A 14,846-nucleotide genomic window follows, 5' to 3' on the forward strand; every position below is an offset into this window, starting at 1 on the left:
CTGTCTGCACAAGTAAAGGAATGGTAATTTCCCCAGCTTTGTAATCTTTCAACTGCATGGAAAGGACTGGAACCTCTTTACTTTGAAAGTTTTAAAACATCTCACTTCCTTTCTCTCCTCAGTGATGTGACTGGGAAAAAAAGTGTAAAAATATCTCTCAGAAGTAAAAGAGAGAGAAGAAAGAAAAAAATGACCTCCTAGGGGCCTCATGTGTGGAACTTGTGTGTGATAGGCATGGTACACTCAATACTTTTATGAAATCTATATTTGCTGCTTTTTTATGTTATCAACTCCACTGTAGGAAAAGTATTGCTTTGCTTACAGAGCATATTACTCCTCTGCTGGGGAGATGTCCAAGATTAAAAAATTTTACATACTTATGCCAGGTGGGGGGTTCTGGTCTTCATAGGTTTTTAAATATGCAACTATCATACTAACATTCACTTTTAGAACAATATGCTTGCCTGCATCTATCTTTGAGTGATACAATCTTAACTTTTTGACACTAGGTCAGATATACTATGGATCAGTGCTATGAAACAAAAGCTCACATCCCAACAGAAAGATATTGGCTTGCACATTATTTTCTTGTAATTTGATATAACTACAAGTAAACCTCTTTCATAATACTCAAATCCTTTTACATTATTCTTTTGATAGAATTTTCTCATAGTAAACATACAAATAGATCCTGTTATAAATGAGCAGAGATTATTCATGCCATTGGTAAAAACGGAGCACCTGATTTTTTCATTGAAATACGTCTATCTACAGTTCTGCCTATTTTAGAAACACCTGATGATTAAAATGCAAATTTGTGTAAAACACTTAAAGAAAAGGGGTTGATTGTAATCTGTGCTATAAAATGAAAAACACAGGACAAAGACTAGACATACAGTAGAGATGGAAAATTACGTCTCCCAGTGACCAGATCCATACATTGCAGTAGTTTAACAAAGGAAAAAGCTTCAAAGCCTTGGTAATGGCAGCTGCAAACTTTTAAAAGTATTACTGAAGGTGAGGGCACAGTCTTGCAAACACTCAATTAGTCAGGTGAATAGTCCCACTATTACTTGCGTTGACTTCTGTGAGATGAGACCCCAAATGTATGTTTTTCATGTTAGAGGAGCAGGATGAATTAAAATAAATTACCTGTAAAGGAATTTTCAAATAAGTAATTTACGTTGCCAGATGTTTAATAAATTGAGGCCATAATTATGCAAACTTTATGTGAAAATGTTCTTCACATATGGGCCACAAGTACAGATTTGAACGTGTAACCTTGTAAACGGTTAACTAATGAGCCTGGACTCATCCGTTAACAGTCAGAGTTACACACAGGATCATGGTACTTGCTGGGAAATGGCTTAAAAGCTGGTTCCCCATGCACACTGACTCCGTGAGGGCCAGCTGCTGCCCTGCATGTAACCACTGAAATTTTCAGAGGTTACAGTTACTTAATTACACACATTTTAACATCCCTAGCCACAATTACAGACACTATGGCTACATCTAGGGCTACGACTACACTGGCCCCTTTTCCGGAAGGGGCATGTAAATTTCATGAGTCGTCGTAGGGAAATCCGCGGGGGATTTAAATATCCCCCGCGGCATTTAAATAAAAATGTCCGCCGCTTTTTTCCGGCTTTTAAAAAAGCCGGAAAAGAGCGTCTAGACTGGCCCCGATCCTCCGGAAAAAGCGCCCTTTTCCGGAGGCTCTTATTCCTACTTCAAAGTAGGAGTAAGTAGGAATTATTCAAAGTAGGAATAAGAGCCTCCGGAAAAGGGCGCTTTTTCCGGAGGATCGGGGCCAGTCTAGACGTTCTTTTCTGGCTTTTTTAAAAGCCGGAAAAAAGCGGCGGACATTTTTATTTAAATGCCGCGGGGGATATTTAAATCCCCCGCGGATTTCCCTACGACGACTCATGAAATTTACATGCCCCTTCCGGAAAAGGGGCCAGTGTAGACGTAGCCCTAGACTACATCCCTTTTTCGGAAAAGGGAAGTAAATTAGATGTATCGCAATTGCTAATGAAGCGGGGATTTAAATCTCCCCCGCTTCCTTAGCATAAAAATGGCTGCCACTTTTTTTCCACATGGAGCTTTGTCGGAAAAAAGCGCCAGTCTAGACGCTGATCTTGCAGAAAATTTCATAGAGGGATAAGGGATCTTTCGGAAAAGGCTTTATTTTCCGCAAGATCCGCGTCTAGACTGGCACTTTTTTCTGACAAAGCTCCGTGTGGAAAAAAGCAGCAGCCATTTTTATGCTAATGAAGCGGGGGAGATTTAAATCCCCGCTTCATTAGCAATTGCGATACGTCTAATTACATCCCTTTTACGAAAAAGGGATGTAGTCTAGACGTAGCCCATGAGAAATAGCCTAATGTTCTGGGTACAGACTAAGGAATCAGTATACCTAAATTATAATTCAAAACAATCATTATCAGAGGCCCTCAAAGGGTAAAGTCCTTGGGTAAAGTCACATTTGATGACGAATTCTGGTCCTCTGCTTCCATTGCTCTTTGTAAAACTGAGATACTTATCCTCATCTGTGTTTTGACATTTAACTAGTGACAGTTGGTAGTACATGGATAGTACTCCTTTTTATGCTTGGTCTAGTGATATAATGCAGAATTAGAATAAGTTGTAGTTCACAGTGTCTTTTTTGGTTTGGATTTGAATACAGGCAGTCCCCGAGTTACTACGTTGGATCCCCACATACAAACGGGACTTTTCTCGCCACGGAGGACGCGGGCGGCGGGACCGCCCAGACACGCCGCGATCCCTGCCGCCCGCGTCCTCCGCGGCTTTGCTCCACGTCTCCCTGGTCTGCTGGGGTGTGGGGGCTCAGCTAGTGCGCCCCCCCCCAGCAGACCAGGATTTTCTCGCAGCGAAGGACGCGGGCGGCGGGACCGCGGTGCGTCTGTGCGGTCTCGCCGCCCGCGTCCTCCGCGGCAAGAAAAGCCGCTCCGCATCTCCCTGGTCTGTTGGGGGGCCACCCCAGCAGACCAGGGAGACGCAGAGCAAAGCCACGGAGGATGCGGGCGGCGGGACTGCCGAGACGCGCCGCGGTCCTGCCGCCCGCCGCACGCGTCCTCCGCAGCTTTGCTCCGCGTCTCCCTGGTCTGCTGGGGGGGAGGCGCAGCTAGTGCGCCCCCCCCCTAGCAGACCAGGCTTTTCACACCAACGCCTGGGGCAGAGCAGCTGGGGTGCTGCCGGGTTGGTCCTGCAGCGCCGCTCCTCGGCGCTACTGGACCAACCCGGCAGCACCCCAGCTGCTCTGCCTCGGGCTTCCTGGAATCAGCTGCTGATCAGTTTCAGCAGCAGCTGACTTGGGAACACCTGGGGTGCTGCTGGGTTGGTCCCCGCAGCGCCGAGGTGCGGCGCTGGGGGGACCTACCAGGCAACGCCCCAGCTGCTCTGTCCCAGGCGTCCAGATTCAGCCGCTGTTGAAACTGATCAGCGGCTGATTCCAGGAAGCCCGGGGCAGAGCAGCTCTGCCTCGGGCTTCCTGTAGTCACCCGCTGGTCAGTTTCAACAGCGGCTGAATCTGGACGCCAGTTCCGACTTACTTAAGAACAAACCTACAGTCCCTATCTTGTACGTAACCCGGGGACTGCCTATAGTTAAAATCTTATTTGCCTAAAACAGAGAGTGAGAAAGTGAAAATTCTAGCTAGTGCTTATTTCACCTTCTACTTATCAGAAGTGTTAGCAATTTGTACTGTCTCATGTTACAAATTTAGTGATGAATATGTATTGCTCAACTAGATTATGGTGGTGGTCCCATTTAAGTTAACAGCACTTCTTGTGTCACCAAAACAAGCAGGATCTGACTTTCTCGACCTAATCCTGTAAAGCAGCAAGCAAGTTCACTTCCTGCTGATTTCTACTGTTTTTCTAGACACAAAGAGCAACTGTGCACTTTAATATAATTTAGATAGAAACAACAGTTATAGTAAATCATTTTTCATGTATGCAGTCTCTCACAATACCTCATCCAGTCAGGCTCCTAGCTATGACTGCTCTCAATACAATAAGTAAAAGTAGATTCTGTATGCATTTTTGGTTTTTGTAACATACTACTGTATCAATCTCTCAAAAATTGCAGCTTCACTAGCAGCCTGCTAGAATTCTGAATCTGCAGTACTACCTACATAGAAACAGTTACAGCGCTGTGCAAATTAATGGGAGTAGGAGCAAGCCTTGTGTAAGGAAAACTAACAAGGTAATGGCCTGATGCTGAGCATCTGTCACTCTTATTGACAGCAGTGAGACTTGTTTGTGATTAGTGCCTTCCCTAATCATCAAACCCTTAAAGTTCCCCATTTGAACTCTCCCAGTAGGAGCCAGCCCCAGATATGAAAGTCTCCTAAACAGGTGTTGGTGCTGGAGGAACATTTCTCTTGAAAGACACCCCAATGCAGGAAATCACCTTTACTGCTTAAGATCCCTTAAGTGCTTATCCAGTGCTTTCTGGGAGTGGAGTGAGAGCTCTTCTGAGTTGCAGCCTGCAAGATTAAGGTGCAGCAAGAGTCAGAAGTGGGTTTGAGGTTTCTGCCCTGCAGTCTATGGACTTGAGTTCCTTATTCTGAAACAAAAAAAAAATCTCGTAGCGGAACTACAGGCTTGGCTCTTAGTCTCACAGCCTCCCCCCCCCATGTGGTAAAGGAAACCGGTCCCAGAGATGGGCTTTCTTCCCCCACCACTGAGCTCCTAGCTGGCTACCGCAGCCCACCGCCTCTCACCATAGAAAAAACTAGGCAGAGAAACGGCAGCAACCTCCCAGGCTGCAAAGTAGCAAAACGCCCCCTGCAGGGCGGCCCTTGCAAAGAGCAGGTGTCCAGCTGGGGGCGCAGACCTGCAGGATGACCGCACGCGCACACTCGCCAGGTGCTGCAGCCTGACTACTACGCCCTGCCGCGTCACGTGGTCAGCCCTCCGGCCGGAAGCGGTGGCGGGTTCTCTTCTCCTTGCCCCGCCCCACGCGTCCCCCGGCGTCGCCTAGGAGACGCCGAGTCCCACCTCGCCCGCGCAGGAGGCGCTCGGGGCAGAGGCGCCGCTTGGCCGTTCGAGGTCGGGATGCGCCGCGCGCCGCAGGGGCCCGAAGGGGGCGGCTCCGACACCAGCGGCCAGGAGCGCAGCAGTGAGTGGGGGCGGGGGGACATGGGGCTTGGGAGCATGCGGGGGGCTGGGGCGGGGGCTGGGGGGACAAGAGGGCGCTGGGGGGCAGAGCGGGGGCAGGAGGGCGCTGGGGGGCAGAGCGGGGGCAGGAGGGCGCTGGGGGCAGGGACTGGCTGGCTAGGGGTAGCAGGGACCGGCTTGTCACCTCCAGCTGGTTGTGTTGTGTTTTGTCCCGGGGGAGGTGGGTTGTGGGGCGAATCGGAGGAGAAATTATTTCCCGCCCCCCAGAGTGCATGTGTCTGTCTGACTGTGCCCCGACCCCGTGGTGCAGCCTGACTTGCCCGCTTTAAAAAGAGCGGTGCTGCCGTTTGCTCGCTTGCTAACCTCACACAGCCTGGACTCGCCAGACTCCCGCCGTGGCTGTTTGACTCCGGGCAAGCCCCTCCACATGTCCGAGCCGGGCATGAAATGCCTCGTTTGAATCGCGCAGGCAGAGCATCCCCGGTTAGGGAGACGGTGTAAACAATTTCCCTAAAGTTAGTCCTAAAAGGAAGTCTACTGCTTGCATATGAATGTGATGCGCCTTGCATGTTCTATGACTGTTTTGTCCGCCACTCAACTAATAAAGCCGCCACAGCCTCTCAGTGTCAGTCAACTCTTCTTAAAGCTCTGAAAAGTCAAAGCAAGAATACCTCCCCCTCTTCCCCCCCACATCCCCCCCCCCCCACACACACATCCCTCAGACTGCAGTCCTTCCTCTCAGACAATACCCCTTCCATTGCCGGCTGTAAAAGTCAGTGGGAATTTTGTTTGAGTAATGACTGTAAACTCTAAATAGAATGATGATCGCTTCTGCAACCCATACTTGTATTAGGTTTCAGAGAGGTAGTCTGTTTCAGCAGAAATAAGGAGTCTGGGACACTTTAAAGACTAATACATTTATTAAGGTATTCGCTAAAAGCTTTTGTGAGCTACAACTCACTTTCTCAGCTGTGTGTAGCTCATGAAAGCTTATGCTCTAATACCCTAATACATTTGTGCGTCTTTAAAGTTTCACCAGACTCCTTGTCATCCTTGTATTGTTTATCAAAGGGCCTGATTCTTCACTTCCTTACTGTACTTTATGCCAGTGGAGTTGATCCTGCTTTTAGAGTATGTGAAAAGAGAATTGGGGCCAAGTTCTAATTCTGTTCAGATAAAGATACAACATACCAGGAGCCCAGTTCTGCTTCCATGAGAGTAGGCCCAAGCCCTGATAATGTTGAAATGATCAGTATTAATGAGGTGAGTCTGATTTTTATCTGTGAGAACTAAGATAAAACTTCTAAGGAAATCTTGAGTTTCACATCTTGAATAAGTGAGAGTTGTGGCCTCAATTTCAAGATGAGCATGCGGCTTAATTCTAAAGGGGAAAATATGTATTCTGCTGGCAGACATGAATATAAAAATGAAACTGTGTACCAAATCTTTTTAAAAACAAGTTAATTAATCTCATTATTATATGTATAAGAACAAATATTCTTATACTATGGTCCGGAATGTGAATTCTTTACTAATGTTCGTATGGAGTTACTCTCATCAGTTCCTGTACTCCAATAGAAGAGTACGGCTGCCAGAATTGAGCTTTACATGCTGGTCCCTTATGAGATTCAACAATGTGAGTAAGGGGTTTACAGTCTGTCAAAGGAAATGTGGATACACATCTTAGAACTTGGTTAGTATCCGTTGTAATTAAAATGTATACTAAATACACAGATGTCTTTCCGTGACACAGGCTTTCTTAAAATTTGTTTTATTTTTGTTTTTTTAAATATTGCTACCGCTTTCTTAATAAAGCATTTATAGAACAGGATAATTTGGGGTCTAATTCTGCCAGTTTTACTCATCTTGATTAGTACCATTGATTTTAATGATCAGTGTAAATAGGATTGGCAGAATTTGGGCTCTGTTTTATTTATCTGCTTTAGGCTCCTTACTGGATAGTATTTTCTAATCTGCTTGTAATTTACTATATTTTATGGCTTGAATAGCTTGTCTTTTCTTGCAGGCAGCTATTGAATCTGTTCCTTGGAAATGCACTATAAGTGTACTTCAGGGACTTTAGTTATTTGTTGTTTCCCATTTAATTTTCTCAAATAATAAACATTTTAAAATCCAAGATGGCATTATTGGCTGTTACTATTGCTTAAATCAAATAATAATTAATAAAACAAAATTGTTACAAATTTGAAAATGTGCTTATGAAGAATTCTGCAAGTGTAGGCAGACTATTTGTGTCTTCTAAGATATTGCCGTTTGTCCTCTATTTGTCCTCTGTTTTAATCCTTCCTTAATCCTATATGAAGAGATTATAGACAGTGTGTCACTCTGAATAAGAAACAATCTGCTGTTTACAATAGGCTTTCTTCTTTCAGGTAGGTACTAAAGGTGATGCTCCACAATGTAGTGGAATATTTATTTCACAGAGCTGTATAGGATTCAGGACATGAGGTTGTGCAAAACAATGAATGAGCCTGATCCTGCTTAACTAACAACAAAACTTGCATTAACTTCAAAGGGTTCAGGATAGATACTCCTGCTGCTACCAGGGGCCTGACCCTACTTTTCTTATACTACCCAATCACTTGTTTTGATTCCAGAGGCAAGACAGGATTGGGGCTCTAAACTTGCAAAGACAGATATTTGCGCAGGGGAAAGAATTAGTTCTGCTAGTTTAGCATGTGTAGCATTTATTTTTTGTTTAGTGTGCATTTGACTTAGTAACAATCATTTAAAATGTTGGAGATCAATTTAAGTTATAAATAGGGATCACTAGGATATCTGTTTTTCCTTTACAGAAAGGAAAGCCCAATAATGAGAACATCAGTTGGGTATATTTTATGTGAAATATATATTGTTGTGTACAAATGTCTATACTGGAACGTTGTATTTTTGCTAGTATTATATAAAACCACCTGGCATCACCCCGGGGAAAATATAGTAAAAGCTGTGATAAATGAACTACGTCAATTACATTAACATAGCATATTGTATTGGCAATACTTTTATTGATATATTACTTTAAGAAATTAACATAGCTAGTGTGCTTACAAAACGACAAATCCCATAGGGTCTCTTTTCTCAATCCCCACAAATCAGGAAGGCCCATCTTCCCTTAAAGACTCTATGCAAACTAATGCTTCAGCTTCCTTGCCAGAAGCCCTGAGAAATGGAGGGGATGTCTCCTGTGCTCTACAGCAGCAGCAAATTACTGCTCCCCAAATAGCCACTCTCCGAGCGCCTTCAGTGCATGCTCCATGGGACAACCTGAATGGATTTCCTAGTGGCAGCTGGACCAGTTGCATTGATCAGACAAAGTGAAACACCTTCAGACCAGGTGCAATGAGTGATATCTAGATGATCAGAACACACACCACCTGAACATACCTGTTCTAATGAGAACAGGCTGTTGTGAGTGAACTGTGTCCTCCTCAGGTTCCACGGTGCTCAAAACCTTGTCCTCCTACCCACCTCTTCTTTGTACTGTGAGCTGAATCTTGCAAAGTGCATAATGCCTATGGCACTTGCTGATAATGTACACAGCCCTGCCAGGAGAACACATGCAGCTCAAAGGAGGGCAAGTGGTGGGATGGCTCATTTGGGTGTGGGGGGAGGGAAGCAACTTTAATTTCCAGAAGGGATTCAGTTGAAGTCCGGCTGCGTGAAGATGTTGAGAGGCTGTGATAGTTGGAGGCTTCTCCCAGCCACGGTTAGCAAGGCTAGACTCCAGCCAGCATCAGCCACATTTGCGTCTGTCCTGGAGACCTGCTGGTGCCCTAGTATAGGGGAGGTTGCTGATTCGCTTTCCCACTGCAGCCTCTCCCCCATGGGCTTTCCCTTAATGGTGCTGCAGGTGCTCACATGCTTTATCCTCTAAGATTTCATAGTTGCAGTTTGTGATATGCTTAACAGAAGAGTTCAGCAAATGCTTATGATAGGCACTACTAAAAGATAATTATCAGTGGGCCCAATTGAGGCTCTGGGGGAACCGATTTAGAGATATAAGCAATCCAGTGATTTAAGTTAGGAAATCAGTAGTATCCGTGCAAAATTTGGTGTTGCTTGCTCTTACTCTTTCGGAAATCTTTCGGAATTATCAGTAGGCCCAATTGGGGCTCTGGGGCAACCAGGGGATACGATTTTGAGATATAACCAATTCAGTTATTTAAGTTGGGAAATCAGTAGTATCCATGAAAAATTTGATGTTTCTAGCTCTTACCATTTCAGAGATCTTTCAGGCCAAACAAACGTTCAGAAATATTTGTAAGATTGGATAGCTTGCCTTTTCAATGTAGCATTTTTATTTCACCTGTAAATAAATTGTGTGCATGCACTAAAAGCAACTGTTTTGCATGCAGTTGGGACTTGATATTTTGAAGCGCTGAACACCCTCACTCAACCTTATTCTAAAGTCAGTTTAGAGGTAAGGGTGCTCAGCCTCTTGGAGCATCAAATCCTAGAAAAAACCTGTGTTGGATGAGTTTGCTGTCTATAAGGCAGACTTCAAAATTACAAAGTTTTGTTCACATTTTAAAATGCAGTTTACGCTCCATAGCACAGTAATGCTGAAGTGGCATTATTACATCTAAATATGAAAGAGATGAGATGATTGGCATCATTTGATTTCAGCCTTTTGTATCTGACAGTATGGGCAGATTGAATGTGTGCCAGCAGGAGTACCTCATGGTAAATAGGACAGTCAACTATAAATTAAAACCAAAACATTTGTATTTGAATTGCTTCTTACCTTGCTAAGATTACCATTACAGATAGATATTAGAAAGAAATATGTATGTTGGAGTGTGTTTACTTTTGGCATTTGACAGTGTTTTGTCCCTACCTTATCAGATAAAGCCCAGTCCTGCAAATGTATGTTAGTAATAATTTTCTTGAAAGAGTCCTAGTATCCTGATGTGTATGTGTTTGCAGGATATGGGCCTTATCTGACAATTCAGCAAAAACAGAAAACCTCTTTGGGTTAGGAAACAGGCCTTGGTGCTTGCACAGAGCCTCATTGAAATTGAAATTAAGGCTTTAATTTCCCATCTTTGTCTCAGCTACAGGGGGTGTCTTTTTCTTTGGAGAGAAACTTAATAAAAATATGTGACCATAAACACCTGAATGAAATTTATCATTTAAACCTTTTTTAGCTAATCATGCAGATTCAGGGCAACTATAACATTTCATGGATTCATGTAAATTACAGCAAATTGTGTTGATTGAAACAAAAGTGGGGGGAAGTGAAAATCTTGAACCAAAGTGGTGTTTTTCAGGATGGATTCATGAGGGGATTTTAAGTATCATCCCTGTGCTGATTGTGCCCCTCTTTAATCAGGTGGATAGGGTACTCACCTGGTAAGTAGGAATACCAGGTTTGAATCTCCTTTCTGAACAGTGAAATAACGAGGGTATTATGCGCCTGAGGGCAAAGGCAAAATTTGTGCGCCCCCCCCCCCCAATCATTTGTTACGATGTATAAGTTATTTATTTCTAAGTCAGCAAAAATAAAAACGTAAGTAAAAAAAAAAAAAGAACCACCCTCAGCTGGACCCCCTCCTTGCCTGTCCCGCCGCCATGTGGGGCTCCCTCCAGCGCATGGGGCCATTCCACTTCCAGCCAGACTGATGTGCCCTCTGGCCAATCAGTAGCTGCAGTTTCTCGGCGGGTGAGCTACAGGTGAGGCCCAATGGGTGGTGCCTTGGACCAGCTGGCGGTAAAGAGGATTGTGGGGGTTGTAGTCGCAGAGGGAGCTTGTGCGCCAGCTGCATTCTGCTCATGCTCAGCCTGATCCCCCACCCTATGCATCATCCCCACTGGGTGCTTTGCGCTCAGTTTCTATTTCCTGCAAGTGCAGAAGCGTCTGACACCCGTGGGGTCCTAGCACTGTCCTTCCCTCTGCTGTCTGGCTGGTGCCCTCAGGGTCCTGGCACCATCCTTCCTGCCACTGTCCGGCTATCAACATACTTTTGGCAGCTAAATTGGCACCTCCCCCTAGCATGGCGCCTGGGGGCAACTACCCTTCCCCCCCCCCCACTTCTCCTCCCCTGCTCCACCACAGTTCAGGACAGATGGCTGAGGATGGAAGTATGTGTTGGAATCAGGTTTGAGAGGAGAGGAGAGGCTCAGGGCAGGTGATGGGGGATGCAGGAGTCAGAGTAGGGGGTTGGGAGGAGGGGGAGCTCAGGAGAAAGGATGGGTGCATTCAGAGATGGGGAAGGGCAGCCTGGGCCAGTGGGGATCGCTCACCCTTCCTACTGACTTCTTCTGGAGGCCAGCCAGGGATGGAGGAAGGCCATGCACTCCACCCACTGGCTTGTCCCCAAGGTGAGGGAGAGGCTGCACGCCCTGCTTGCTGGCCTCTTCCCGGGGGCTAGCCCAGGGTGGGGGGAGCTACTCAAGTCAGCCCCACTGGTGCTGCTCAGTCTTGGTCCATGGTGGGTGGGAGAAGGTAACACAGGCTGACCCCACCAGCACTCTCTGATCCCAGTCCAGGAGGAACCTGGGGGGCATACAGGCTAGCGGTCCCCACACCAATCTGGGGGAAGAAGGGAAGGGTCATGCAGACTGGCCCTGGTGATGCTCCCTGGGCCTGACTGGGAGGGAGGGGAACTGGGGCTGCACTGCCCAGCGTTGGCAGTGCTTCTGGGGTGGAGGGCATAGCAATGGGACCTGCATGGCTTCCCCCCTTTCCAGTCCGATGCTGCGGCTGAGGACCAAGTTGGAGGAGTTTGGGGAATGGGGACTGATGGCTGGCAAGATGGCAAACCTTGGCCCCACCTAGCCACTGTCTTCCTTGAGTCCATCCTCCTGTGGTTACTCTGCAGTATAGCTGTCCCTCCAATCATCCCCCTCCCATTCCATGTTATGTAGAACAATCTAATTCCAGGCATATCCTGTTTTTCTGGCACAACCAAACCCTGATCTTGCTTGAAGTTAGGGTAAGAAGAAGCTAGATACCAAATTAGGTAGTCCTAGCTCTTGCTGGTTAAGAGGAATTCTTGAAGAAATGGACACACAGGCAGATAGATGCACAAATCTCTAAAATATATCTGTAGATTAATATATATGTTATATAGTTTCTGATGTTTTACATGCTAAGTGTAAATAACCATGCCTTCAATGAGCTTTCTGAAATAAATCTTTGCAATTTGTTTTTTTTCTTTTTTGAAAATAGCTATTTTTAAAGCATAACTAAAACTAAGCAATAAGATATTTCTACCATGAGTAATCCCATTGAAGTTAATGGGCTTATTTATGATAGTTAATCTAAGAGTAAGTGCAAGGGTTGCAGAATTTGGGCCTAAAGTTACGTATCTCAGTTGGAAGTATAATGTAACAGGTTGAAGATTTGAAATCTTTAAGTTTTTTGCCTACTTAAAATTACCACGATAACTTATTTTTTTCCCTAAATCTTCTGGGTAGTGTTGCTATGCACTATTAAGTGTTTGTCTTATTTAATCACAGAGGTTGCTGCATTTCAAAATGAATACTTTATACTCTTTGGGGCCAAGTTGGTTGAGGGGCAGTGCACAGGGAATGAAAATAGACTGCTGAATAGGTCATGTGCTGCTAGCATGGTGACCACCAGTGCACGATTCCTTGCTGATGATTGAGGTACCACTGAATGGTGGTACATGTTGCTGCTTTTATACGAAAGTTGTGTTTCAAGTAAGCACATCCTCAGACAGAATTTTGTGCTAACCAGCTGCAGGGTTGGAAATGTCTTCTGAACAGCAGAACAAACACGGGGAGGCCATGTTCATGCTGGATTTTAGCTCCTGGGGAGAATTCTTAAATTTTATAGGAAAAGCTACATGGATGTAGGAAGTTGCCTGATGTTTGTAGAATATTATTCAATTAAGATCTGTGTCTTTATTCCATACAGCACAAAACTGACCATTCTGACATGTTCCATTATACAGAGAAAACATTAAAATAAGAGCCTTTATTAATGTTAAATATGAATATTGTATTTTCCTAGAATACGTTGTTAAAATTCACCTTTTTTATCTGTTTTTTTTAAAGGTTATATATAAGAATGGCTGCATTATTCTCTTCCTTGTTACTTTATTTTTGGATCTCAAAGTGGCTCTAATTCTGGGAAGAAGACCAAATGTCTTAATAAATTATGGCAGACAACCTACTGATATAACAATCTTCTGGAAAAACAAAAAATTGCCTTAAAATTGAGTGTAGAAGTTCTCTAATAAAGTTTTCAAGGCTTTCAGCAATCCTAATCTTATAAAATGAACCGTTATACAACCATGAAACAACTCGGGGATGGCACCTATGGCAGTGTACTCATGGGAAAGAGCAATGAGTCAGGCGAACTTGTGGCTATCAAAAGGTATGTAAGTGTATTCTTAAATAGTTAAGATTATTATTCTTTTATACTCTGCTATTTATGTGCAAGAAAATAATTAAGACAATTTTTCAAGTAAGCCAATATCTTAAGAAACAAAGATTATGTGGGTTTTTTTAGATGTCTGATTTGATGACCTTAGGCCGCATTCTCAGGTAGTGTAAAATACTGTGGTTCCATGGAAGTAAATTCAGTTACACCAGCTAAGGATATGGTCTCTGAAAAAAACCAGAATGTGATATTTTTTAAATTGATCATCTGTGTGTTTTCTATTCAAGTACCATTAGAAAAAATAATATAAGTGTAATCTTTCAACCAATAAAAGTAAAATGGCAGAATTTGGCCTACAGTTAATAATTTAGGAAAAGATGCTGGACCAGTGATTATAACTGTACCAAATATATCATAAAGCCTTGAATATCATAGTAACCAAATTCTTGCATGTAGTATACGTCAAAAATTAAAAGGTGATTACAATATGCTTTTCTCCATGAGGGTAGGGCTACACTGCATCCCTAGTTCGGACTAGGGATGCAAATGGAGACGACCAAAGTAGTTAACGAAGCGGGGATTTAAATATCCCGTGCTTCATTAACATGATCTCGCCGGCGCGCTAGTTCGAATCACAGCTGACTCGAACCAGGAAGTGCGTGCCGGGACGCGTTAGTTCGGACTAAAGCCCTTAACGCGTCCCGGCGCGCACTTCCTGGTTTGAGTCAGCTGTGATTCGAACTAGCGCGCCGGCGAGATCATGTTAATGAAGCGCGGGATATTTAAATCCCCGCTTCGTTAATTACTTCGGTCATCTCCATTTGCATCCCTAGTCCGAACTAGGGATGCAGTGTAAACTCTCTCTGGGTACATCTAAAGTGCCCGCCAAATTCGTCTCATGTGTACATATTGAATTTCCATTATGGCTATAGACAGGTAGCCGAGTTAGTCTGTAATTATATAAACTTAAAGAACAATGAATAGTCAGTAGCACCTTAAAGACTAACAAAACATGTAGATGGTATCATGAGCTTTTGTGGGTACAATATATGGCAGTGGGGCATTCCTGGCATTTGATGGCATAGATCACATTAGTGGATGTGCAGTTAAATGAGCACTGATGAGTAGCTGATGTTGTTGGGTCCAGTGATGAAATCGCTTTTGTAGATGTGTGTCACTGCCACACATTGGTCAAACTGGACAGTCTCTATGGGAAAGAATTAATGGACACAAATCAGATATCCGAAAAGGCAACACACAGAAACTTGTTGGAGAAAACTTTAACCTGCCCAGGCACTCATTAATGCAGTGGTCCCCAATGCGGTGCCCGC

General features: G+C 44.4%; 1 protein-coding gene across 5 annotated transcripts in view; it reads left to right on the plus strand.

The window, feature by feature from the left end:
* The first annotated feature begins 4,940 nt into the window (after positions 1 to 4,940).
* The window catches only part of MAK (male germ cell associated kinase), a 55,394-nt gene continuing 45,488 nt past the window's right edge, over positions 4,941 to 14,846 (plus strand). For 3 of the 5 annotated variants that reach the window (XM_075921268.2, XM_075921267.2, XM_075921266.2), the window contains exons 1-2: positions 4,941 to 5,145; positions 13,188 to 13,509. In XM_075921268.2, coding sequence (XP_075777383.1) covers positions 13,409 to 13,509 — 101 coding nt within the window. In that variant the 5' untranslated portion in view covers positions 4,941 to 5,145; positions 13,188 to 13,408. The remainder of the gene's footprint in view (positions 5,146 to 13,187; positions 13,510 to 14,846) is intronic. The other 2 variants (XM_075921265.2, XM_075921264.2) reach the window with 2 other exon arrangements.

This window comes from Pelodiscus sinensis, chromosome 2 (assembly GCF_052426305.1).
Source record: "Pelodiscus sinensis isolate ZL-2025 chromosome 2, ASM5242630v1, whole genome shotgun sequence".
Classification (NCBI taxonomy): domain Eukaryota; kingdom Metazoa; phylum Chordata; order Testudines; family Trionychidae; genus Pelodiscus; species Pelodiscus sinensis.